The sequence below is a fragment of the Exophiala mesophila genome, assembly GCF_000836275.1.
Source record: "Exophiala mesophila strain CBS 40295 unplaced genomic scaffold supercont1.4, whole genome shotgun sequence".
In the NCBI taxonomy this organism is placed as follows: Eukaryota; Fungi; Ascomycota; class Eurotiomycetes; order Chaetothyriales; family Herpotrichiellaceae; genus Exophiala; species Exophiala mesophila.
Genome location: NW_015622507.1, coordinates 4,459,295 through 4,482,337, shown reverse-complemented (window position 1 = coordinate 4,482,337; position 23,043 = coordinate 4,459,295). Strand labels below are relative to the sequence as shown.

Sequence of the window (23,043 nt, the reverse complement as noted above, 5' to 3'; positions counted from 1 at the left end):
GCCCCTGCCCGGCACCCGAGTCGAGTATTAGATTGTGGGGAAGACGAGTGATAACAAGATGATTGTTATCGGACATGATAACAGCAGGAGATACGGTTTTCGACGAACCAGATATGGCACTTTGCGTCAGATAGATAGGTGATAGTCCTTATTAGATACCTGATAAGGCGGTCGTGGGCACCCAAGGAGGGGAGGGGGATCAAGGGACGGCGGACATCTCCCCGGATTGTACACATTTACCCCAAGAAATCACCACGTACTCCGTATATTGACCAGACAATAGTGGACAAAAGGCACGGTCGGAAGTTCTAGCGGTGGGAGTTATACAGACGCGAGCTGACCGTGCCTCGTCTCCTCTATCCATTTGACCATTACCAATGGCGTGGTTGCGAAGACCGTGAGACATAGAGTGAGAGGTGTGCGCTGGCAAGAGCGTGCTTCTGCGGTAGAGCCAATGTCTGCATGGTAGTCGGCTACTATCCATAGATGGCGATCAGCCACGCGCTCCAATGATAGGAGAGACATGTAGTCGGCCCTTGGTAAGAAATGGAGTTGAGCGAACCATGTCAGATGCAAAGTATTGGATAGATGTAATTGGTCAAATGCGATCTTGGCATCCTTACTTGCCTCTTCCGGGCATTCGACGCTCACTAGCGTCTTGGCACATTCCCGCCATCTCGACTACAATCATCTTCCCTGATGTTTGTCTCGCCTCACAATAGACAGTCTAAACAGACAGAATACGGGTTCTGAACGTTGTTAAAGCGATACCCTCAGATAGCCTCACAATCTTGCTGGAAAGCTGCCCGTTCCCCCTACCCTCTTGCACAGCGTTCCTTTATCATTCCCTGATATCAACGGATACCCGCTTCCCGTCCCCAGACGGCGTCCCGCGCTAGAGGCCAAGCACGAGTCTCCGCAGAAATCTGACCTCTGATTGTCCAGCCATGTGTCCACACGATACCGCTTGATTTGACAATGATCTTCCAGGCGAGTGCGGATAAGTCCCTTATGCGGTTGTTATCAGAAGTCAAGACCAACATGTGTCCACCATGGCCAGTCCGCCCGTTTGTCATCTCCATAGGTTCAATACACGACCTCTACCTCTTTGCGGCACTCCAGGTGTATTCTAACCTTATCAGAGGATACTGGTGGGACATCTATTGTCACGATAATGTTCTAGGGCGATATCCACTCAACTGGGCCGCCGCGTCAACTCAATTCTTACCACCCGTGGCTCAGTGCCATTTCAGCGATGCTGTGGATGACTGTCAGGTAAGTCCAACTAGATAAGCAGATGTATATCAAGGTGAGATCGTCCCTGCCACGTTCTCTTTCGTGGTTCATATGCCAATCTAATCAACCTAATCATTACCCTCACCATGGCCATCTCAATGGCAGGTTTCAAAGAGAAGGTGGCGAGCAAGAAGCAGGCCATCAAGGAGGCATTTAGTAGCAAAGAGGCTTTTCTTCGAGCAATCGAAGTAAGAAACACCATCGAAGATGGTACGACCACCGGCCACTACAAACGAGCCGATCCTCGATGGATGAACGAGGATCTGGAGCCCACTCCCCCAGAGAAGCGCACATGGGGTTTCAAAACCTACTGCATGTTCTACTTTGGTCTCTCCTTCGGCAACTGGAGTCTGGGTGCCGTCATGGTTGGCATCGGCTTGAGTTGGTGGCAAGCAATTGTCGTCATTTTCATCGCCCAGGCCATTGCATCCCTTGCAAAGGCTTTCAACTCCAGGGTCGGCACCATGTACCACATTGGTTATCCCGCTGTGTGTCGTGGCATCTTTGGCTTCTATGCTAGCTACTACTTTGTCGGGGCCAGAGCTGCTCTAGCAGTCATCTGGTACGGAGTTCAGCTTTACACCGGCGCGAGTTACTTTGCAAACATGCTTCGCGCAATCTTCGGCAGCTCCTTTCACGACATTCCGAATGCGATCCCCGAATCCGTTGGAATCACCACCAACCGCATGATCGCTTTCTTTCTGTTCTGGCTCATCCACTTCTATTTCTGCTTCTACCGACCTTATCAACTCGTCAGATTCTTCTGGTTCAAGGGACTAATAATGCTACCCGCTGTGTTCGGAGTGTTTATCTATTGTATGGTTGCGACAAAGGCACAATTCGGTGGCGCCTTGCCCGCGGTGACCGGAAGTCGACCCTTGGGATGGTTGTTCATGCATGCCATCAACAGCGGCATGGGTAACCAGGCTACGCTCATCACCAATCAGCCTGACATTGCCAGATGGTCCAAAACCCCAGGCGCCGCAGTATGGTCTCAAGTGCTGGTTCAGCCTCTTGCATCAACCTTGTCGGCGACGTTTGGTATTCTCGCCACTGCAGCAATCAACAACGTCTGGGGCCTGCAATTGTGGAACCCCTGGGATCTTCTGGACGCCATCATGGATCGCCACTTCAACGGAGGAGCTCGGTTTGCTATCTTCTTGGCCGCATTCACCTGGACGATTGGTATTCTCGGCACCAACATCGCAGCCAATATGATCCCCTTTGGCTCCGATGTCACTCTGTTGGCTCCACGATACATTGACATGAGACGAGGCTTCTTCCTCGCCGAATTCCTCGGGTATGCCGTGGTCCCATGGAAGATTTTGGCCTCTGCAAGGGCTTTTACATCCTTCCTGTCCGGTTATGGTCTCTTCATGGCCTCGGTGGTTGCCATTATGATTTCAGAATGTAAGACTAGCCCAACATTTGACAATCCAACGGACTCGTAACTAACAAATGGCTCGCAGATTTCATGATGATAAAAGGAAACTTTTTTGTTTCTCATCTATTCGACCCCACCAAGGACAACGAGTACTATCGATACCATAAAGGGTGGAATATACAAGCTCTGATTGCCTATCTGATCGGAATTGCCCTTCCCTTCCCTGGCTTCGTTGCCACACTAGGCGCACCGGGTGTCAATGACGGAGGAAGAAATCTCTTCTCCATGGGTTGGATTCTGTCCTTCTGTACCTCGTTTGTCATGTACTGGGTCATCTGTTCCTTCTGGCCAACTGAGGCTCAAAAGGCCATTCGTGCACGAGGCCTGAAACGCGAGCAGGTCGTGTCAGAGCAGCTCCTCACTCACGAAGGACTGTCGGTCGACGATGAGGAGAAGAATGTCGTAGATGTCGAGACGACACCGGTCAAGAAGGATGACGTGAGCTGAAGAGCCAGTTGAACGGTCATGATGAGGGTAATGACTAATAGAGATATACGTATAGTTTGCATGATTTGACATTTTGCAATAGTATTGGCGACAAGTCACAAGTACCATAACTGCTTCTATTACCCGTGTTATATCCAGGATATCTAATCGATCCAATGTCTAATTCCGGTGCTCGTGATAAAGCCCCTGAAACGCTACACGAGGAAGATCCAAATCCCAATCCCGATGGGTGCCCAGATCCTAGTTGAGTTTTCATTTCATATCCCACTCCAAGTCAACCATTGTCGCCCTCCTGCTTGGTCAGTCAATTATGTCCATTCAAAGCCACGCAAGATGATCTACTCACCGACAATAAGATTTCGGGTGTTAAGAAGTTGAGATCAACGTCGCCAAAGTTCACAGCGGTATGTATCGCCGACTGCAAGGCTTGCAGGTTGTTATCTAGTAGCCGTGAGAGTCGAGCAAATTCTATTGCAGGCAAGTTGCCGGCCGAGGCTTGCTGGTTGAGGAGTTGAACCACCGTCTCCAGCGCAGCGTGATCGTTCTGTTCAAAGGGAAACAGACTCATGAGGTAGGGGTCGTGGAAGACGGCGAAATGAAGTGCTCGAGCGACATACAGCGCAATGGTAGCGGTGAATGAGAAGCTGGCTACAAAGTAGGAATATGTTGCTGGGAAGGCAGTCAGAAAGGCAATCATCCTTGGGGATGAGTCGGGAGGTCGCCGAGTGGTACTTACGAAGACACCCTTGATCCCGCAGCCATTGCAGAATAGAAGCAGTCTCCCTCGCTGAAGACATGGAAGACATGAAAAACACTTGGAGAACGTGTGCTGGAATGCTCGGTTGGGCTTTCGTTCGGTTTGCTTCGTGCGATATGACGGGAATTGATTGGGAGTTACACAGCAGATTGTATGCATTGAAGAGTGCTGGTCGAACAATGACGAGGATGGACTACAAGTCTGATCAGTAATGGTCAAAAGGCGGATAAGCAGGGGAAGAAGTAAGTACTTGGTGATATATCAGATACATATTGGCGTTGATACGGTTGATGTTCATCATTGAACCGTCCCAGCTCCGTGCAATCCTCATTGCTGTCGGTAGATCGGCTTCCCATGTATTGAGTGCCCGATTGAATTCATGGATCTTATCCAGGTGTTGCTGTGTGAGACAGTCGCCGAGATTGAAGTCGAACAGGGAAATGTTGGAGTAAGGATTGATGGCGGTGCCAGCATAACCATAAAGCGACGAGTAGGCCTGGCTTCTTAGGCGCATGAGTTCAAGGTGGATATTCGACTCTTGGTCATCAAAGAACTCCAGCATCTCCTCTGCCGAGAGGCGGCTGGAGTCTGCATAGTCAACTGTAATCTCGTCATCGAGAACACCCCACGGGCGTCCTGTGGTACTCGTGGCCAACCTAAGTAGACATTTTTAGTCAAAATGTGTCAGACTTGAGGGTCAGATAAGTTGCACGCACAAATCTTGGTAATAAACGGTCCAGAAAAGTCTTTTTTGGTGTTCCAGCTCCACAGCCGGCAGAGTAGACCGCTCGGAAGGGAAATCCTGAGGGTGCCGGTGAAGATCAAGGGACAAAGCGGCACGCATGCATACACCGACATACATGTAGGCGGTGTTGATACGGTTGATAGAGAAGGCATAGAGGGCCAGCAGACACAGAGTCTCGATATACTGGATGTCGGGGTTTTCGGCGACTTGTTGAAGGAGGCTCACAGACTGTTGATAATACTCCATCCCAGGGCTCTCGTGTACGCCGGCACCGACAGCCTTCTCGGAGGCCAGAGAATTGTGTGGGTCTAGCTGTGATTGCATGTTGACGCTGTACAGCTCACCAAGTGCAACTATTGAAAGCCAGTGGCAGAGCCAGCCCTGGTCTTTGCTCTGAGCGGAATCGGGAGATTGGTGCATGCGGGCCAACTTTGCACGAATATCTCTGCGCCGAAAGTAATGCTGCTGGTCTCCAATGGCTGTCTCGAGGACCTGGATGAGGTAGGTGCTGTGGTTGTAGGGTGGTAGGCGGATTTTGACCGGCTTGGAGGTTCTAGATGGGAGGGTTGGGCGGGAGAGAACGGTGTCGATGGAGATCTCCAGTCCCGAGTCCACCAGATCAAATGAGGATGGACCAAGAGATGCCCAGGATGGGTTGAATGAGACATCGTCTCGCTTCAGCAATTCTGATCGTTGTTCAGCCATCCAAGCGACACTTTGCTCAACAAAGGTCTCATCAGTAGGATTTCCACGGTAATTGGGGCGTTTTCTTCGGCCATATTGACTCTGGCTTGATCGACTAGAACTAAAGTCCTTCTCAGGGCGTCGATAACTTTCGATCCAGAATGAGGCCGTAGCCGATTGCAGATTGCTGGGACCAGCGCCCAATAATCTTTCGTCTGGGGCAACACCAGTGAATTGGACTGTTGCATGTTGGATGCTTGTGCTCCGGTGTTTGCGCGACAGAGGAAATATGCAGGGTAGAGAAGAAAGAGCACAATTTCTACAGGGTGGTCCTATGTCGAGTCAATCAGTGCAACGATCAGATAACCGCATGGGCGGGATCAGGCATACCTCCCAGACACTTGATCCTTTTCGTATGACACCTAGAGCATCTGCAGCAAGAGTCAGTCGATATTGGCAACGATACAAGACATCAAGCGAGATGCAAGTATCTCCTCAAGCCTCGTGGACCTACGCCTGTTTTTTCCGGGCCGCATAGACAGGCTCGCGTTCTTGATTCATGGCAGAGGGGCCAGCCAAGTTCTTGTCTGAGGGGATTTGTGCCATGGTGAGGACCGAGGTCAGCCCGAACTCAATGCACCTAGGCTGATCCTGGCGGGCGGTGGGTGAGATCGAGAGGCATTGCGGGATGAAGTGTGTCGTCTTGCTATTGAATCCTGTTGAATGTTGGATTGGTTTGATGAGGCATAATGAGGCGCACTGAGCGCAATGATGGTGGTTGTCGTTTCCAAGAAAGTGCAACGTGGTTGGTCACGTGGTCTTGAGGGGCATCACATCCGCTTCCCATCAGGCAGGAGCGGCAGACACCCAACAGAGGTCCCATCGGCAGGTACGACTGACAATTGTCAGTGAGAAATTATCTACGTCTACGTTTGCGTCTGCGTCTGCGTCTTCACCTGCGCAGTCTCTTCTACACTCTACTCCTACACCAAAACACTCTTCAACACAGGAAACATCTGACCAAATGTTGATTCTACAAGAAGTACACCTGAAAATGGATATAGGTGGCGTCCCAAAACCCCTCCCATGCAACTTCCTAACCAGACCAGATCCTCTTCTCATGCTGAATCACTCAGTCACTGTGGTGCAGTAGTAGCAGCTGTACCAGCATACTCTGCAATCACACTCTTGGGCTCGACATATGTCCCAACCGGTCGGTACTCAATATCGTATCCAAATGCCTTAGGTCCACCATATTCCAGGCCTCTTGGTGTGTCTGTCCAGCGTGGCGAGCATGCAATGGCCAATACAGTCACCATCAATCCGTATCGATACTCTGGCACACCCAGAGCCAGACCTGACTGCGTATCCAGAACAGATATAAGGTCAGGCACAGTGGCAATGTATGATTCGGATCCGTCCTCGGCCACATGTTTGGCATAGATGTTCTCGTTCTTGAACGGGATTTTCAACACTCCACCTTCAGCAACTGCCGCTACCTCATGTCGATTCTCTTCTTCATCGGCTTGCACCTGTTTGATGGTGATCTCACCATATGAATGTCCCTTGAACAGTCTTCGTTCGACTGCTACAATCTTTCCTCGGAACAGAATCTTCGCCGTTGTGGGGCCACCTACGGCATCAATAATCTGTTCCGCCACCGTGTGGATGGTACTCTCTTGTTGTGCCCGTGCCACTGACCGGCCTATTCTCCAGGCCAAGGACACCGTATTCAGCACGCCATATTCTCTCACCCGTTTTGTCGTCGTTGGTTTCGCAGCCATGCCGACCCGGGAACCCATTTCTGAGCAGGATGCACGCAAGGCCCGGTCCACAATCTCATCGTTGGGTGATTTGATCATGACGATCGACTTGCCGTCTCCAGATGCGATGGCACATGGTGTAAGCTGTCCAGGCTCATACACCGCCAACGTGGTCTGCCAGTAAGTTGGATATGCTCGTCCTATCAGCTGTCAGCATGTTCTCTCCTCAAGCGACTGTGCCGAGATTTGGACGATTACGTACCCATCCAATCCCCATCAATGACAGGTCGATCAAATCCCTGGGAGGATCCGATAAGCAGAGGCTCTAGTCCATTCGCGCCACCAATTTCAAGACCCATGATCGCATCGAAGGACTCGTGGCCGAGGTATTCCATCAAATCTGCCACAGCATGGAGACATTCGGAAGAATTGAGTCTCTCTATCGAGACTGCAGGTGATCCCATCATCCCAGCCCCTGAAATGTTGTTAGCATGACCCAATGCACAAGAGCATATTTAGACTCACAGTATATGAGGGCTGTTTCGGGAAGAGAAGAACTGTCAATAACCCTGACGGTGCGCCCATTCCGGATCTGGTCGCGAAGCTTCAGGTATTCAGCTTTCGGTGAACCCCCTCCAGCGCAACCTAGAATATAGCAACCGTCTCGTATCCATTGGATGTCGGTTTCGGAGACAACCCATTCATTTCTGCCCAAGGCTGCGTTGTTTACAATCTGTGGCCGATATGTGTCGAAATTGAACCGTTCGAGGCTCTTTGGCGCCGAAACTGATTCTGGTTTGGCTGAGTTGTCCCTGTCGTCCCACATACTTTCTTCCTCTGCATCGGCAAGATTTTTGCTGCTTGAGATATAGTCGATTGAGAGATCGCCGACGGCCTTAACGATTACTCGAATTTGTCCGGCTACATAGGGAATTGGTAATGTCTCAACATCGACGACCGTGACCGTATCAGCATCCGCGCCAGCATCGACGGCTTTGGCGATTGCCTGTTCTTTAGCATGTTCTAGGGCCTCGGACAAAGTCATATCTTGTGTGACATAAATGGTGTCGACAGTTCCACAGACTCTCGCAATTGCTGCGCCGACGGCATTGGCCACAGCGTGGAACTTTGGGACAATGACTTCTGACACACCCTCCAACTCGAGAGGACAGACAATGGAACCTCCTCCAACCAATAGAACAGGCAACGGCGCTGGCGTCAATTTTAGACGGTCAATGACGTTCTCTAGCATCCGCTTGATCTTCAGTTGAGTTCGTCGAATGAGATCAGTGTCGAGATCCTTGACTCGCGAAGAGTCACCGATGTCTTGACCTGCAGCGACCGCAATATCCGTGGTTGTGAGTTCGTCGCCACCAAACACCCTCGCTCGCGAGGTGAGCTGGTATCCAACGGAATCTGGACCAACTGACACATCAGAGCCGTGCCGTCGAACGATGGAACCACCTCCCAAACCAATTGAAGCGAGATGAGGCATAGGGAAGTTCATTGTCACCCCTGCAACATCCACATACGCACTGGCTGCTCTCGGAAAGCCGGATGGGAGCAGAACACCACAGTCAGTGGTGGTGCCGCCCACGTCAATGACAATCGTTGACACGCGTTCCTCGTTTTTGCGCCCATAGCCAAGTCCAAGATATGCAGCACCGCGCATGGAATTGGTCGGTCCGGATGAGAAAGTCTTGATGGGCAAAGACGCTGCGGAGACTGAGTCGATCACTGTACCGTCATTTTGAGAAATAAAGAGTGGGCATGAGAGTCCCAGTCTCTTCATAGCCGCGCGAAAGCCGTGGATTGTACGTCTGGCGAAGGAGAGAATGGATGCATTGAGAATTGATGCATTTTCTCTTTCCAAGAGACCAATGTTGGACACTTCAGAAGAGCAGACAATATCCACGTGTGGCAATCGCTCTTGCATGATCTTACGAACAAGAATCTCCTGCTCGAAATGTTTGTCGATAGGAGAGAACACTCCAGAAATCACAACAGCTTTGAGACCCAGTTTTTCGATTGCATCACATTCTTTAAGCACCTGGTCCTTCTGAATGGGCGCTTCTTCCGAGCCATCGATATGCAGACCTCCATCAATATAACCGCAGTAGCCGTTCAGCAACTGAGTTAGATCCTCTGGTACATCTGAAAAAGGTGGAATGTCCCTGGTGAAGCTCTTGGACAGCCGAATCACCCCAACTTTGGAAAGACGTCGAGAGTCCCGCTCGATGACTGCGTTGAGGAAATGGGTCGTCCCAATGATGAGGCACGAGACGTTGGACACGCCGTTGCCAATTTGACTCAGTACTTTGCCCACCGCAGTCTCGATCCCGTCGGTCACATTGGGACTCGTCGTTGGGGTCTTGTGAAAGGCGAGCACCCCTCGGTTAGGCTGATCCACAGCATCGAGATCAAGAATCACCGCATCAGTGTTGGTGCCTCCGACATCGACCCCTATTCTGAGAGAGTGTTGTGATCGTATTGAGCCCATCTTGATGAGGAATCGTCGAGCAACTTGGACAACCTTGGATCCCGACCAATACTGGCTACATCGTACATATACCAGATCTAAAATTGCCTCTCAGAGAATATTCGGTACCCACCACTGACATGCGTTCGAGGTACGACCGGCTTAGCAATAACGTGTGGTCATGTCGTATCCGCTGGGCAGGCGATCTGAGCCTCTGGTATATTCAGTCAGCTCGTTCATCGTTTCCAGGGTTGGCCACGTTTACGTACCAGTCACACGTGTCTTCGCCGAAACTATAAGCCTATTCTAAAGTCAGTTTTAGACGATTACTATTCTCATTGGTCATGCTGGTTATCTACCGGTGCATTACAGACGCCCCAGCATTCTCCACAGATAGGTTCTTTGAAAAAGCTACGGGAGCCAAGCGTGGCGGTAATTGGAGAATCCGGCGAGAAAGATAGGCCTCCGGGGTTCATGGCAACACTACGATCTCGTGCTCGGGCATTTATTTGCGGGACCCTGGAATATCCACACTCTCTGGTCCGAAAGTCGATACCCAGGTGCCTCGCTTCCGTGGCCTGGAGATCTTGTTATACGTATGCTCGACTTGATCGAGACGCCTGGGGCCCAATTCTTCCAGACTTCTAGATGTTTTCACACCTGCCATACCGTTCGCACTGTTATCTATACTTTATCCGGCTCCTTGGATTGATAGGCTATTTTGAGCCTATTCAAGCGCGATCCATTTCTATCCCTATCAAACGGTGAGACTTACGGGAACGGATGATAGCCCTTTCACTCTTCGACGTTGCCCTCCAGTTGTCTGACACGGCCCGAATTTCTGGTTACTCAAGGGACTGGTACTGGATATGCCGTCAGGACTATAAGACTCATTCTCCAACCATAGCAAAGGACCCTCATCACTCTGGGACTTTCCCATACTTGCAACCATTCGTGGCCGACTGAAAATCATAACAAACCATGTCTCTGCGGACGAGGTTCGCAGGCCTCAAACCGGGACGGGTACATCTTCGACTCCAGGGCGAATCTTCAGTCTGGATCAACGATGACATCCGTCCTCTTCCTCCTTCTCGTCGCCTATGGGATGTGTGGGCGTACCTTTCGTTTTGGGCCATCAACCAGATCGCCCTCAGCAACTGGCAACTCGGCGCTTCATTGATTGCAGTGGGTTTGTCAGTTTGGCAGACTATGATCGCTGTGATCCTTGGAAAAATCATCATCGCCATTGTCGCTGTCTGTAACGGAGCCGTAGGCGCCAATTGGCACATTGGATTTCCTGTTCTGTCCCGTGGAATCTGGGGCGTCTATGGAGCGTACATCATCATCATTCAGCGCATCATTCTCAGCTTGACTTGGTTCGCCGTCCAGTCCTGGACAGGTGGACTATGCGTCACGGCAGTGCTGAGCTCCATCTTCTCGTCCTACCATAACATGCACAACACCCTGCCGGAATCGGCCAGCACCACGACCAAAAACTTCGTCGGTTGGGTAGTCTATAACATCATCACCATTCCTATGCTTTGGATTCCACCAGAAAAGACGCGCAAGCTTCTCTTTTACATGAATACCATCTCAGTCACCACACTGATCTCGATGATGATCTATGTTCTCAGCACCGCCAAGGGGGCCGGTCCGCTTCTGTCGGCGCCAGCCACGGCGCAATCTGGTAGCCAACTCGGCTGGGCCATTGTTCAAGGTATCACGACAGTTATCGGGGGGATTGCCGTGGGTTTGACCAATCAAGCAGATTATTCGCGTTTCGCACGGAAACCGGGTGATCAGATATTTGGACAATGGTTCTCGATTATTACACTAGGAACAATTCTTCCACTCTTCGGATGCCTGACTGGCTCAGCATCGATGCAACTTTATGGTGAAGCGATCTGGAATCCGCCAGATCTGCTGCTACGATGGCTGGACGATGATTACAATGCGAGATCGCGTGCGGGCGCATTCTTTGCCGGTATTGGATTGGTGGTCTGTCAGCTGGCCATCAACACGATCGACAACGCATTCTCTGCTGGCATGGACATGGCCGGTCTGATCCCCAAATACTTCAACATTCGACGAGGAGCATACTTTGCACTGGTACTCTCGATTGCCATGTGTCCATGGGAACTGCTCGCGTCGGCAGGAACGTTCATCAGCGTCATGGGCGCCTACTCTGTCTTCCTAGGACCCATGTGCGGGATCCAGATTTGCGACTACTTCTTCATCCGACGCCGACGCATGAAGTTGTCGGACCTTTACACACCCGCTCCTACAGGAATCTACTACTACGTACGAGGAGTCAACCCACGCGCCTTCGTCGCCTGGGTCTGCGGTTGGGCGCCACAACTACCCGGCTTCATTGCCAACGTCAACTCCTCGGTCCAGGTACCATCAGCCTGCATGGAGATGTTCTACCTCGCTTTCCCACTGGGTCTGGCCATAAGCTTCACCTTGTATTTCGCGCTCAACAAGGTGTTCCCGCCTCAAGGTCTGGGTCAATATGACGATGTCGATTACTATGCCACTTTCAGCGCGCCCGAGGCCGCTAGATTGGGCGTTGCTTTGATGGAGGACACTACCGCCGAAGAGTTGGATATGGTGAAGGAGAAACATGGAATTCCCGTCGATACTGTAACTCCCAAGTCACAGGAGTCTTCGGATTAGGTCTTGATCGTTAGATTTGCTGGGCGCGACCGTACGTAATGGCGCAACGGTTTGATAGACATATATAAGTATTGAAATACGTTCGCATGTCGACACTTACTCACAGAGCTGTTTCCGTGTTTAGAGCGACCCAGTACAACTGATAGCGAGCAAAGCACGCACAGAGACACAGTCGAGGAGCCAATGAACCAATGAACCAATGAAGAGAGAATTTCGAGTGGATTAAATCAGGTATAATTCATTTCATGTGCAACAAGTTGAAACAAAGAAAAGCCAAAAAGGCAGAGCAGTGTCGGCTAGCGCATTTTGACCAGTCGAGGCAAAACTCCTCTGCCCCATGGCATCGCACCCATCGACAATCTGTGCAAATAAACCTAGCGTTCGTGCCTCCTTCGTATTCCTCCCCTTGTGTCGCAAGGCGACTAACTCTCCGCCGCTTCGAGATTCCTTTTGGTCGTGCGCCACATCGCATTCCTCAAATCAGCTCTCTTCCTCCGCTCACAGGCCATCAACATCTCCACCATGTACTTCAGCGTCGCCGCGTCAGTGGCCGAGACGTCACTCCACAGGTCGAAGCTTAGTACAAGGCTAAAGCACAACTCTTGGGCCCCAGTGCATTGGTCCACTGCTCCACAGCGAAGCCAGCACATCCTCAACCCAATATCCACCCATAGCTTCCTGAGCTTATCCATGCCTGTCCTGTCCTGGGCTTGGCCAGATGCATTGATCCCTGGTCGTAAGTCATAACGAAAAGCTGGTAAAAGTTGATATTGAGGAATTTTGAAAAGACCTGTGTTCTCAGGAAAGCCCATCAACGAGAGAAGAACACAAAGAAACTTTCGCCCCTCAGAGCATCACGTCCACTGTACTGCGCAGAAATCTTATGTTCCTCGGTAGGTGTGTTGACACCGCAAACAATATCTGAAAAACACTTTGTAAGAAGAGTAGAGCAGCAACGCACAAGGAAAATCGTCGTTAGGCGTTAAAAGATCGTGGTAGTTGTAGAGAATGTCGAACTCCCCAGTCCATGCGAAGGCGCCCGGGCTCATGCCAGAAGCTGGTGGTGCATCTCGCACCGTAAGCCTCCAGGGCCTTGGTCCGCCCAGGCGTCTGGGGGGAATTTCCAGTAAAGGTTTGCGCAGCCATGATTCCAGACTCCAGAAGATGTAACCCGCTCGAGTCATTGCATGGCTTGCATTGCAAAGAAATGAACGGCGATGAGAGCTTTCTGGTTTATCTCAAAGGTGCGGTGAAAACGATCGAGACAAACGCAGGAGGGACATCTGCTTCAGAGCAAACTGATAACATCTTGGCTGGTGTCCGGGGCGTGCATCTTTAGCTAAATGTTGGGAGTATGCTTGGCAACAAATTTGACAGTTTGTAAGGACAATCTGGGCCTTGGGCCAAAGAACATGTAAAGGGAGGCAAAAGCTCCAAGATAGGGGCAGTATTGTGTGCCCGGTTAAGAGCGCCTTGAGAAAGAGCTCAGGCGCTGTGCAACGAATCTTATTTCGTCAGGGGTGTTAAGCATTTCGTGGCGTGGGCCCATAGCACTCTGTGTTGGATGTGTTGATAGACAAAGGAAAGTAGAGATTATTCCTAGCCAGTCCAGCAAGCATCAAGATTAGGAAAGACCTTCAACAAAAGTAGAGCAGAATATCCGCCATTGGACAACGTCAACGCTTGCTAAAGTGGCAAACCCAAAGATGCTCGAAAGGGAAAGGAGACGATGATAAGGAGAATCGTTGTGGCTGGGAGTTGAGAGGATTGCTCAACTCAAATCTTCTTCAGCATCGTCGTCGTCTTCTTCCTCGGCACTCTCGCTTGCAACTTTGGACTTTTTGCTGGGCGTTTCAGTGTCGCCGCTATCGGCCTTCCTTTTGGTGCCAGATGTGGCACTCTTGGAGTCTTTTGTGGCAGGTGTGCCATTCTCCATGCCGGGAATGGTTTCACCCTTTTCCAAGGCGGCAACCTCGTCGGCGGTCAAGAAACGGCCGCCGGGTCCTCGAGGACGGCGCATAGCATGATTGTGTCGAGACTCGTGAAGATATGGTTTTCGACCTTTGGAAGTAAGTCTCAATTGTTCTTCAAGCTTCTGCCTTGCAACGCGTCGTTTGAGGATGCGGTGAAATTGCTTTGCATTCACGTAAAGGGGCGACTCTTCTGCGCCCCCAGCAACGATCTCTTCTTGAGGTGCCTGTACCGATTGTTGTGGAGGTGGCATGGTAGGAGGAACGGATTGGCGCGGCATGTTGTGATTCAGGACAGGTTGTGAGACTTGACCGTGAGGGCTGGTTATATGTTGGCTCATCCGTCTCTGCTGACTCATTTGATTTGGCTGTGACATGCCCACTCCGGAAGGCATAGTACCCATTTGACCTGATGATATCGTTAGTTAATTACGCGGGACAATGGATGGACGCGTTTGTACTGACCTGATGCCGCGGCAGTAGCCATGGCGGCAGCCTGTGTGGGTGAAATGCCGTAACCTTGGCCCATGGCACCGGCGACACCATATTGCGGGTAGCCCATGGGAACTCCGCCAGCTGACTGAGACTGATAATGATTTTGGGTCTGCGACGGGAGGATAGGTGAAGCCTGGTTGGGGTTGTTATGTTGCAGATGAGACTGGCCGGAGGGAGACTGCAAAGAACCTGGACCCGCACTTTGGGGTGAGGTCTGATAGCCGCCTTGCAGGTGTGCGTGCTGTGAATGCTGTGAATACTGTGGAGGATACTCCATAGTGAATGTAAAAGGGTAGAAGGGTTGTGGTGCACTGAATCTGATGATAATGCAAAGCTAGGTGAATGGCGATGCAGTCACCCGTGAGCTCGATATCTGGTCGCCTGAGAATTCGCAGGTACCAAGGATGCAGAAGGGCCGGGAGCTAAGGCACAGCGGTAGACGGGACTCAGGTCTGCGCTGATCAGGGTACAGTTGGGGGGGCTGTTATGACTTGAAAAGCTGGGAAATGGCAGCTGAGCAAGATGATAGGGGGAGAGGAGAGAGGGCGGGATGAGGACTGGTCCTGGTGCGAGAAGCTAGCGCAGGGAAACCAAGTCACTGGATCACAGAGCCAGGCTAGGAGTGAGGGTCTCCGAGAGCAGAGCGCAAGCCTGGAGAGCAGGAACGTCGACGCTGGATCTGTTGGACTTGTTTCACTTAACAGTGGGCGATATTTGATGATGTGAGGTCACCAAATGAGGCAACGGGTTGGCGAGTCAACCTCACAAGCGTTTGGCGCAGGTCGAGTGCGCCTCACGTATTGGGCCTTCGTGCAGGAAAGCCAGTCCTTGCACAAGCTGGTGAGTTGTCCTTGTACCGTCGGCGGAGGTACGGAGGCAAGCAAGTCAGGCGCCGGTCAGCTGTCTGAAGGTGGCTGGTGCTTGGGCCGGGAAGTATGGGAATCAAGCTGGAAAGGAGAGAACCTGTTTGAGGCTCTTGTTGTTTGTTGACGAGTTTCGCTTTCCAGAAGCTTGATGTGTGGGAGCAGTGGGATTGGGTTTGAGGGAGGAGCGGCGAGGGAGCGGGATGATTCGAGGGCGTGTACTGGCGTCAGCGACGCGGCGAGCTGTATTATTACGTAGGGTTAGTATTGGCTGTAAAGGTACAGAGCGGGATAATTGGAGAGGTAAGTGGTGAGCAGGAATCTAGTCGCGCAATCATTGGAGGCGCATGCAGTGCAGTGATGTGCTGGCAGGTCATGCAACTCACCTTAGCTTCGTAACACGGCCACAAGAGTCCAGACTAGGATCTGTTCCTGGTCGGGCGGTGACGGATGGATCGGGGCTTGTATTGGTGCCCAAAATGAAGCAGTTGACTGCAGAAAGAGGGAAGTGAAGGTGTTGTGCAAGTGTCGCCAGATTGCGACAAGATGGTGAGGATTGTCGATGGCGATGGAGGCGGTTACACTCGATGAAACAGGTCGCCAAATTTGCCGAAGGTCCAAAGGGAGGTAATGATGGATCTGGGACTACCAGGTGGAATGAATGCGACGGTAATGTAAGTGTGATGCGAGTGGTGGAAGGTAAGAAAGTGGTCGTATGGAAATGGTGAGGATAGGTGCGGGAGGTGGAAGATGGAGTTGTGGTGGAAAGGCCCGACAGCAGTGACGGCGGTGAGGAGACCAGGGTCGGAATAGGAAGGATTCCAAGGGTTACCGCGGATGATGTGTGAGTGAGGTGGGAGGGGAGGGGAAAGGAAATCGAGGATCGGTCGGGGTTGAGTTGGCACCTGCAGCAGAGTGCAAAAGGTAGGGCAGGGCAGGCAGCGGTGCGCAGTGTTGGTGCTGATGCTGGTGCGCTCTGGGCTTGATGGCTGGTGCCGGGACGAGCTGGAATTAGGGCGGATGCTTAGGGATGAAATAGCAGCCGAAAATCTGAGCCAGAAGAGCTCTAAGCTTGCCCTTTTGCAAGCTTGTGCGCGTCGTTGATGAATGCGACGATGGCTTGACGCGACGAGGCTCAAGTTCAATCGTCGACGGGATGAAGTTGATAGGTTGCGATTGTTTACCAGATCAAGGGCAACCACTCAAGAGCAACGACCAGCTGATGGGGACTGCCCAATTGTGAAGGCGTTTTGAGCCCAAGGCTGGGGAGCGGATGGCAAGCGATGATTGCTCACCGTTTGTCTCTAGACTCTACTGTCTGACCCACGTGAGCAGCGACGAGACGGTGAGGTGAATGGCTGTGAATCGCTAAGGCGATGGTCACAGGAGGCAAGATGAGTGGATAGAAGCAATGATGGACTGTGAATGGCAGCGGTGATGGAATGGATTTGAGAGGGCGAGGTTGATTGGGTCCAATGGCTGGGAGAGAAGGGAGTTGAAACAGGGCGATTGGGTGGTTGATAGAAGTAGGAAAAAGAATTGGTCGAGGGAAGAATGGGCGGGCTGGGCAAAAGAGACGAAACAGATGAGAGAGAGCGAGACAGTGCGGAGGGAGAGGGGAACTGGTGAACAAGTGACAGTCACAACAGGAACGGAGGGAGCAGGGGAAGACACGGACGCCAAAAGTCAAAGCCATGACGGAACCTGGGAGCCTGGCACTGGGAATCTGGCACCGCTGTTACTGCAATGCTGCGCTGGAGGTAACGTGGTGGGTGGTGGGTAGTGGGTCACTCAGGTGCATTGGCACGATTGGGCCCTGAGGAGTAACTTTCTGACGGTCTGACCAAAATTATGGGACAGGGTTCAGCCTCCCCTCAAGCAACGTGACAACACATACTGTGAGGGAGCAGCTCTACTGTAGCCCTAACCTGTCTATACTTTGTTACCTAAGAGTGCCTACCTAAGGTACTTATACACAACCTTAGAATAACTCAAGCTTATGTACAACAGGCTCCTCCACGTCCTCACCCTCGGGAAGTCCGTTTGCAGCTCCTACTACTGTCTACATAGCAAGACACGCGAAACACGCGCTCAACAATACTCCGTACTAATAAAATAATAATAGAGTATGGGTACACATACCCACTACGTTCTCGTAGACGCTGACTGTTGCAGGGTGTGCAAACCTGATCGGGCGGTGGCTAGTCAGCCAGCACCAGCATTAGCCTCCAAACCAATTAGCCCAAGTACGCTAATCACTTGCTTTTGTTGTGGCAGAAGGTCTCATGACTGGCTGGATCCCTCAAGGGGTGGGTCTCCAAGATCCAACTTTGTCGCTTAAGGCCCGAGTGACGCCAACTGTCCATCGCCTCGCTTGCTTTGGCCCCAAAAGCCCTAGCCACTCAGAACTTTTCCTCGTGATCTCTGATCTTTGCCATTTCCCGGCTGGTGTCAATCCCATGATTCCGAGGTGAGCACGACCTAATTTATCCTAGCCCGACACGCCCAAATCCCAGAGATTTCCCGTGCTTCGTTATCCTGGTCTGGCATTTTGGATGCCTTGTTGATCTGATGAAATAGAGTTTAAATTTCTTTGTGTTGTTGTTGTTCTTCAAATTGGTTCGATTCCACCACGGTCAGGCTAGAAAATACAGACCAAGATCATGAGAGGGAAGTGGAGTATTCAGTCTTCTTGGAGCATTTCTCAACTTGGATCACGTGCTGACTGGCGGTTGTGCTACCAAGTCTGACCAGCTTGCCAACTATCGTAAGCCATGCGGGCATGTACGATGAGGACCGGGGTGCCACCGCTACTCCTAAGTCTATATCCTACAATGTCAGCCGTGTGTCGGCTCACCTGTCTGAAAACGATCCATGTCTCCGAATCCTCGGACAACACATGAGCAACCTTGGAGAAAGGCTAGAGTTTAGTTTTTGGCTGAGAAAAAGGCCGGAAAACGGGTGCGGTCAGTTAGTCATACCAGTCCCGAGGAGCGTCCAAGGATGCACCTTCCGAGCTGGCACGGCTGGAAAGATTTTGAGGAAGTTATGACTCCTCCAGTATTGCACTTGCCGTAGAAGTCAAACCTGTCCAGCTCGGAAGGGGCATCCTTTGACACCGATTCTGTCTGGGCCAAGCCTTCCTGTCCTGCCCGTCCACAATTTCACGAGGCAGGACCGGAGGTCTCTCGTGTTTCTGACACCTTTTCCCAGCATCAGGTAAAATGTAGGTATGTAATTGGTAATAGGTACTCGAAAGAATAGGAGAGGTTGGTCAAAGATCCACGAGTCTACGCAGAGTACCTCTACGTAGCCGTTGAACCCCATACAAACTATGCGATGCGATGTGTGTGGGTGCCTAGGTACGCGCCGACCAAACCCTAGCTGCCACAAACTGGCGTCGCTTGATTCCAAAAATCCCACCATCATGCTCCAATCACATTCCCAACCTCGTTGCTTTTGCGCATCTCTCCGTCTGATTCGTTCGCAAATCTCTGTGAAGGCGCCAAATGAGATGTCTTCACCGACACATTTTCCCCCTCGAGGTTATCTACCCTCTTCCTTCAACCTCTGTTGGCTTATTCGGTGCCAGGAGATGAACAATCCTGAGGGAGTCGCCACTTGGCCACTTGGTCACGGGATCGAGACCCGGAGTCTATGTCCTGTAGTTGTACATTCATTCAAGGCTGATCAATGCTTTGATCGGCGAGGCCGACCCGGAGAAACATGCCCTCGTTTCATTCTGGCCCAAGGCTTTCCGTAGACGAGAAAAGACCGCCACAAGTTTAAATCTTGAAAATGGTCCTCAACATGGGAACGGCTCTGGCCCGTCCCCGCTTAGTTCTGGACATCGACCACCTGGAGAACTCGCTGCAATGCCTCTTCAAGATATGGTCTGGGATGACTGAAGACAATCCGGAAAAGACCAGGAGTCTCGGCCCCAAAGTGCGAACCAGAGCCCAAAAACACTTTGTTCTTCAACAATGAATCAAATATCTCCTTGGTCACTCCTTCGTTGACCGTCTTTCCGCCTCGGAGCTCCACATATCGTTTTCCCAAGTCCGCCCAGAGGAAGAATGCTGCATTGGAACCAGGTGAATACGAGATTTGATGCTGATTGAGGAATCGAACCACGAAACTGTGATTGTCCGATAATCGTTTCTGATTTGTACGAATATAGTCATCCACCCACTGATCATCCTCAAGAATGTTGGAAGCTATCACTTCGGCTACCGAGGACGAATATGACCAAATCGTCACATCAACCAGAGCCCGGAGAAAGGCTGGATTATGCTGCGAAATTATGTAGCCAATTCGTAGGCCATTAGCGCAAAAGTCTTTGCTCATACCGTAAAGCACGTGCACCAGTTCCGGATCGATCAGGCCTTGGAGAGGGATCGAAAGTACAGACGTAAAACTGACGGGAGCAGGGCTGCTGTCATGTTGGTTTTCCCATACCGACAAAGCGTAGATTTCGTCGCTAACCAGGTGGAGGGAATATTTCTGACATAGCTGCAGGTACTTGATAAGGACATCCCGTGAATAGCATCTCCCGAGGGGGTTATGAGGGGAACACAACATCAACGCCTTCACGGCAGTCCCCCGTTCTCTAGCGGCAATGATGGCTTTCTCATAATTGTCGACAGCCTCCAAGCTCATAGGATCGACATTACCAAATGTCACCTTGACAACTTGTACTCCAGGTCTCATTGTGATATCGGCGACAAATGCAGTATAATACGGCTGTCCCAGGAGGAAGCCATCCCCGGGGTTGCAAAATGCCCAAGAAACATGCTCGATCGCTGCTGAGACGCCATTTGTGATGACAACATGTTCAGCCTTGACAGAAACAACAGGACTCAGTTTGCGATTCAGAAATCTCGCCACAGCCTGCTTCAGTCTCTTGGTGCCTGTTGGTCCATCCCCATAGGTAAAGGCGAACTCGGTGACTTGTGTGGTCCTGTTGACATAATCTCGAAGCTCACCATGCATCAGAGTATTCTCAGCAACGCCTAAGCTGAGATAACCGTTTGGATTGTCCTGAGGGTGCCATTGATTGTTGTAGATGTCCCAAATAGGGTTCTTGCCATCGTCGATCTTTGCACACTCTTGTGCTCGTTGTGAAAGACTGTTAGAGCCTGTGCTAAAATCGATGGACATGTTGGAAGTCTAATTATGATGTCTTGCCTGTGATTGTTGATGTCAAGGGTCAGTCTTCAACAGGCGTTCAGCTCACAATATTAGTGGTCATACAACATAAGAGAAGCCCTATAATCAGCTGGTGACTTTCAAGAAGCTATCTCAGAGTTGTCAAGTCAAGTACAGAGGACGTCATGTCGCCCCCTGTAATATTATATTCTCCAGCCAATGTGGAGAATAGACTGTTGGGGACCGTGGATGAGTTTATCGTATGAGTTTCATCACTCTCAACAGCAGCCAGAAGCCTAGACAACTGTACCTACCTCCTCGTGACATTACAGTCAATATGTAATGCTATTCTGGCCCAGGGATACAAGTTGTCAGCATTACCATGTGGTAAACAAGTTTGGGCCATAAGGGTGACACTTGTGAGAAATATACTTCGCAGTAGAAATTAATACTTCGGAGCATTCATAGCTGAACTGCACTATATCACGCCAAGACTTCAGATGCGTTTCCATTTGTTTACTGCATCCAAACCTGGAACATCATGGACCGACATCTCTTCTTGGTCACCACTTCGCACATCTTGATCACCGCAACATCCACGCTGTGCCGACGCGATATCATTGATATCATTCATAAACAGACTGCGATATTATCCTTCTGCGCGTACATCCGTCATCATGGCTCCTGCAAACCCTCGCAAGCGCAAATCCGACCAGATGGAGGAGCCAGCTTCTCCAGCTGCAGCCGCAACACCGACAGGTAGCCCCAGGAAAAAGATGAGAATCACACAATCTCAGAAGCAGGCACTCATGGACAACCTGCAACTTGAAAGTAAGCCGCTCCACGCCTTTAACTCTCGACACAAGTCTCTTGCTAACTCCAAATAGTCACCGAGAGAGCTCGACAATTGCGGGCAGAGTATGCTCTTCAATGTGCAGATCTCCGAACACGCCTCGAAAGACGCGTCCATAGGATTCCTCTGTCTTTTCGAAATATGAAAATGGGTGAACTTGCCGCGCAACACGAATCAGCAAAGGCTCAAGCTTCCAAGCATACATCATCACCCCCTAAGCCACAGAGAAACAACAACACCAAACCCGGCAAAGACCGACCTCTACCTGCACTCCCAGAGGAACAACAAAAGATTCCATCTCCAGCTCGGCAAGCGCCACAGCTTTCGCCTTTGAGAGGACGAAAACGAATGAGCTCGGAAATCCAGATCGCGTCTGACAAGGAAAACCAGGTTGAACAAGACAACATACCAGTCATCAAGAACACCAAGCGTGGGAAAGCCGCTCCTGTCAACGCCACCAACGGTGCCGCTCGCCAGGCGTCCCGTTCCGCCAAAACAGCATCTGTCCTCTCACCTCGATCCCATAATTCACGCACTCTTCCACGCTCGCCTATCAAGGAATTCAACACCACCATGGCACCTGGATCGCTCGCTAAGAGCTTCATTGCACGGCCCGTCTCACCCCTCAAACCAGCCTCGCCTTTCAAGTCAGCCGCGACAGCAGCCACATCTGCAATTTCAGCAAGTGTGCACGGCATGATCGAGCAAGCAAAACGCGGCACCGCTGGAAGAATGGGCCGAACAGCCTCCAAGGACAAAGCCACTACCAAAGCTTCAACCACCACTACAGCCACCGCCTCGTCACCACGTAAAATGCTCCCTCCACCGCGTCCAGCCGCTAATACGCAGCAACCACCATCTCCACAGCGTGCCATCAGTCAATCAAGTGTCCACTCCTCTGCCACAGACATGTCCACAACATCCACCAACACCACAGTCGTCAAGCCCAAGCGCGGAGCAGCGCGGACAGCGACCAAGTCAAGCGCCGCCAAAATAGCAGAGCAAAAGAGTCCTGCTACAGGTGTTGCGAAACGCGGAGTCGCCAAAGCCGCCAGCGCTGCAAAGTCGGCTCTGAAAAAGAACGCAACTACCACGACTAAAAAGGCGATGGCGCCAGAGCCAGCAGCGGGTAGGAGAATCTTGAGGAAGAGGACTTGATTCTCTCTATGGTCCGGTGTGGTGCGGTGTGGTTTGGATCGGGAAGATACGAAGCATTATGTGTTTGATGTAGTGTAGATGCGTTGGGCTGGCGTGTGAATTGTTTGGGTTACAGGTTTGGTGTTTTGGGACGTGATATGCGGGAGTGGATAGGCTATTGAACGCTCCTTTCCTTGCGGATTGTCAAAACCGCGTACCTAGGCTGGCCAGGTACATAGATTGACGTCGGACGTTGATTGCGATTCTCTCAGACAATCAGTATCAA

The 23,043-nt window shown here is 51.2% G+C and overlaps 6 protein-coding genes across 7 annotated transcripts; 3 read left to right on the top strand and 3 right to left on the bottom strand.

The window, feature by feature from the left end:
- Window positions 1–853: 853 nt before the first annotated feature.
- PV10_06649 (uncharacterized protein) lies at window positions 854–3,230 on the top strand. The gene is made up of 3 exons (XM_016371472.1): window positions 854–1,084; window positions 1,143–2,706; window positions 2,766–3,230. Exons 2-3 carry the CDS (start codon window positions 1,383–1,385, stop codon window positions 3,185–3,187), a joined length of 1,746 nt encoding a protein of 581 aa, XP_016223765.1. The 5' UTR covers window positions 854–1,084; window positions 1,143–1,382; the 3' UTR covers window positions 3,188–3,230.
- A 27-nt stretch (window positions 3,231–3,257) lies between these two features.
- On the bottom strand, window positions 3,258–6,115 carry PV10_06648. Of its 2 annotated transcripts, XM_016371470.1 has the most exons (7): window positions 5,888–6,115; window positions 5,764–5,804; window positions 4,661–5,705; window positions 4,195–4,600; window positions 3,924–4,137; window positions 3,534–3,856; window positions 3,258–3,479 (listed from the first exon to the last, which is right to left on the bottom strand). In XM_016371470.1, the coding sequence occupies exons 1-7, from the start codon at window positions 5,977–5,979 to the stop codon at window positions 3,462–3,464; spliced, it is 2,139 nt and encodes a 712-aa protein (XP_016223763.1). In that variant the 5' UTR covers window positions 5,980–6,115; the 3' UTR covers window positions 3,258–3,461. The 2 variants fall into 2 exon arrangements, with proteins under 2 accessions (XP_016223763.1, XP_016223764.1); XM_016371471.1 differs by having other exon boundaries at window positions 5,764–6,115.
- A 193-nt stretch (window positions 6,116–6,308) lies between these two features.
- PV10_06646 (uncharacterized protein) lies at window positions 6,309–12,345 on the top strand. Its single transcript, XM_016371468.1, has one exon. The coding sequence runs from the start codon at window positions 10,597–10,599 to the stop codon at window positions 12,289–12,291; it is 1,695 nt and encodes a 564-aa protein (XP_016223761.1). The 5' UTR covers window positions 6,309–10,596; the 3' UTR covers window positions 12,292–12,345.
- On the bottom strand, window positions 6,393–9,767 carry PV10_06647 (uncharacterized protein). The gene is made up of 3 exons (XM_016371469.1): window positions 7,662–9,767; window positions 7,399–7,611; window positions 6,393–7,336 (listed from the first exon to the last, which is right to left on the bottom strand). The coding sequence occupies exons 1-3, from the start codon at window positions 9,634–9,636 to the stop codon at window positions 6,510–6,512; spliced, it is 3,015 nt and encodes a 1,004-aa protein (XP_016223762.1). The 5' UTR covers window positions 9,637–9,767; the 3' UTR covers window positions 6,393–6,509.
- Window positions 12,346–12,502: 157 nt separating the features above from the next.
- On the bottom strand, window positions 12,503–17,221 carry PV10_06645 (uncharacterized protein). The gene is made up of 3 exons (XM_016371467.1): window positions 16,006–17,221; window positions 14,727–15,862; window positions 12,503–14,670 (listed from the first exon to the last, which is right to left on the bottom strand). Exons 2-3 carry the CDS (start codon window positions 15,031–15,033, stop codon window positions 14,063–14,065), a joined length of 915 nt encoding a protein of 304 aa, XP_016223760.1. The 5' UTR covers window positions 15,034–15,862; window positions 16,006–17,221; the 3' UTR covers window positions 12,503–14,062.
- Window positions 17,222–21,328: 4,107 nt separating this feature from the next.
- PV10_06644 (uncharacterized protein) lies at window positions 21,329–23,028 on the top strand. Its single transcript, XM_016371466.1, has 2 exons — window positions 21,329–21,598; window positions 21,655–23,028. The coding sequence occupies exons 1-2, from the start codon at window positions 21,445–21,447 to the stop codon at window positions 22,776–22,778; spliced, it is 1,278 nt and encodes a 425-aa protein (XP_016223759.1). The 5' UTR covers window positions 21,329–21,444; the 3' UTR covers window positions 22,779–23,028.
- The last annotated feature ends 15 nt before the right edge of the window (window positions 23,029–23,043 follow it).

Excerpts from the sequence above, each read along its gene's own strand:
- PV10_06648 (XM_016371470.1), bottom strand. The coding sequence starts at position 5,979 with ATGGCACAAATCCCCTCAGACAAGAACTTGGCTGGCCCCTCTGCCATG. Across the intron at positions 5,805-5,887 it reads GCGGCCCGGAAAAAACAGGC|ATGCTCTAGGTGTCATACGA; the intron begins GTAGGTCCACGA and ends CTCTTGCTGCAG. Across the intron at positions 3,857-3,923 it reads GCGGGATCAAGGGTGTCTTC|CAACATATTCCTACTTTGTA; the intron begins GTAAGTACCACT and ends CTGCCTTCCCAG.
- PV10_06645 (XM_016371467.1), bottom strand. The coding sequence starts at position 15,033 with ATGGAGTATCCTCCACAGTATTCACAGCATTCACAGCACGCACACCTG. Across the intron at positions 14,671-14,726 it reads GGCTACTGCCGCGGCATCAG|GTCAAATGGGTACTATGCCT; the intron begins GTCAGTACAAAC and ends CGATATCATCAG.
- PV10_06647 (XM_016371469.1), bottom strand. The coding sequence starts at position 9,636 with ATGGGCTCAATACGATCACAACACTCTCTCAGAATAGGGGTCGATGTC. Across the intron at positions 7,612-7,661 it reads CGAAACAGCCCTCATATACT|GGGCTGGGATGATGGGATCA; the intron begins GTGAGTCTAAAT and ends ACAACATTTCAG. Across the intron at positions 7,337-7,398 it reads CATTGATGGGGATTGGATGG|GACGAGCATATCCAACTTAC; the intron begins GTACGTAATCGT and ends GACAGCTGATAG.
- PV10_06646 (XM_016371468.1), top strand. The coding sequence starts at position 10,597 with ATGTCTCTGCGGACGAGGTTCGCAGGCCTCAAACCGGGACGGGTACAT.
- PV10_06644 (XM_016371466.1), top strand. The coding sequence starts at position 21,445 with ATGGCTCCTGCAAACCCTCGCAAGCGCAAATCCGACCAGATGGAGGAG. Across the intron at positions 21,599-21,654 it reads GGACAACCTGCAACTTGAAA|TCACCGAGAGAGCTCGACAA; the intron begins GTAAGCCGCTCC and ends AACTCCAAATAG.
- PV10_06649 (XM_016371472.1), top strand. The coding sequence starts at position 1,383 with ATGGCCATCTCAATGGCAGGTTTCAAAGAGAAGGTGGCGAGCAAGAAG. Across the intron at positions 2,707-2,765 it reads TGCCATTATGATTTCAGAAT|ATTTCATGATGATAAAAGGA; the intron begins GTAAGACTAGCC and ends AATGGCTCGCAG.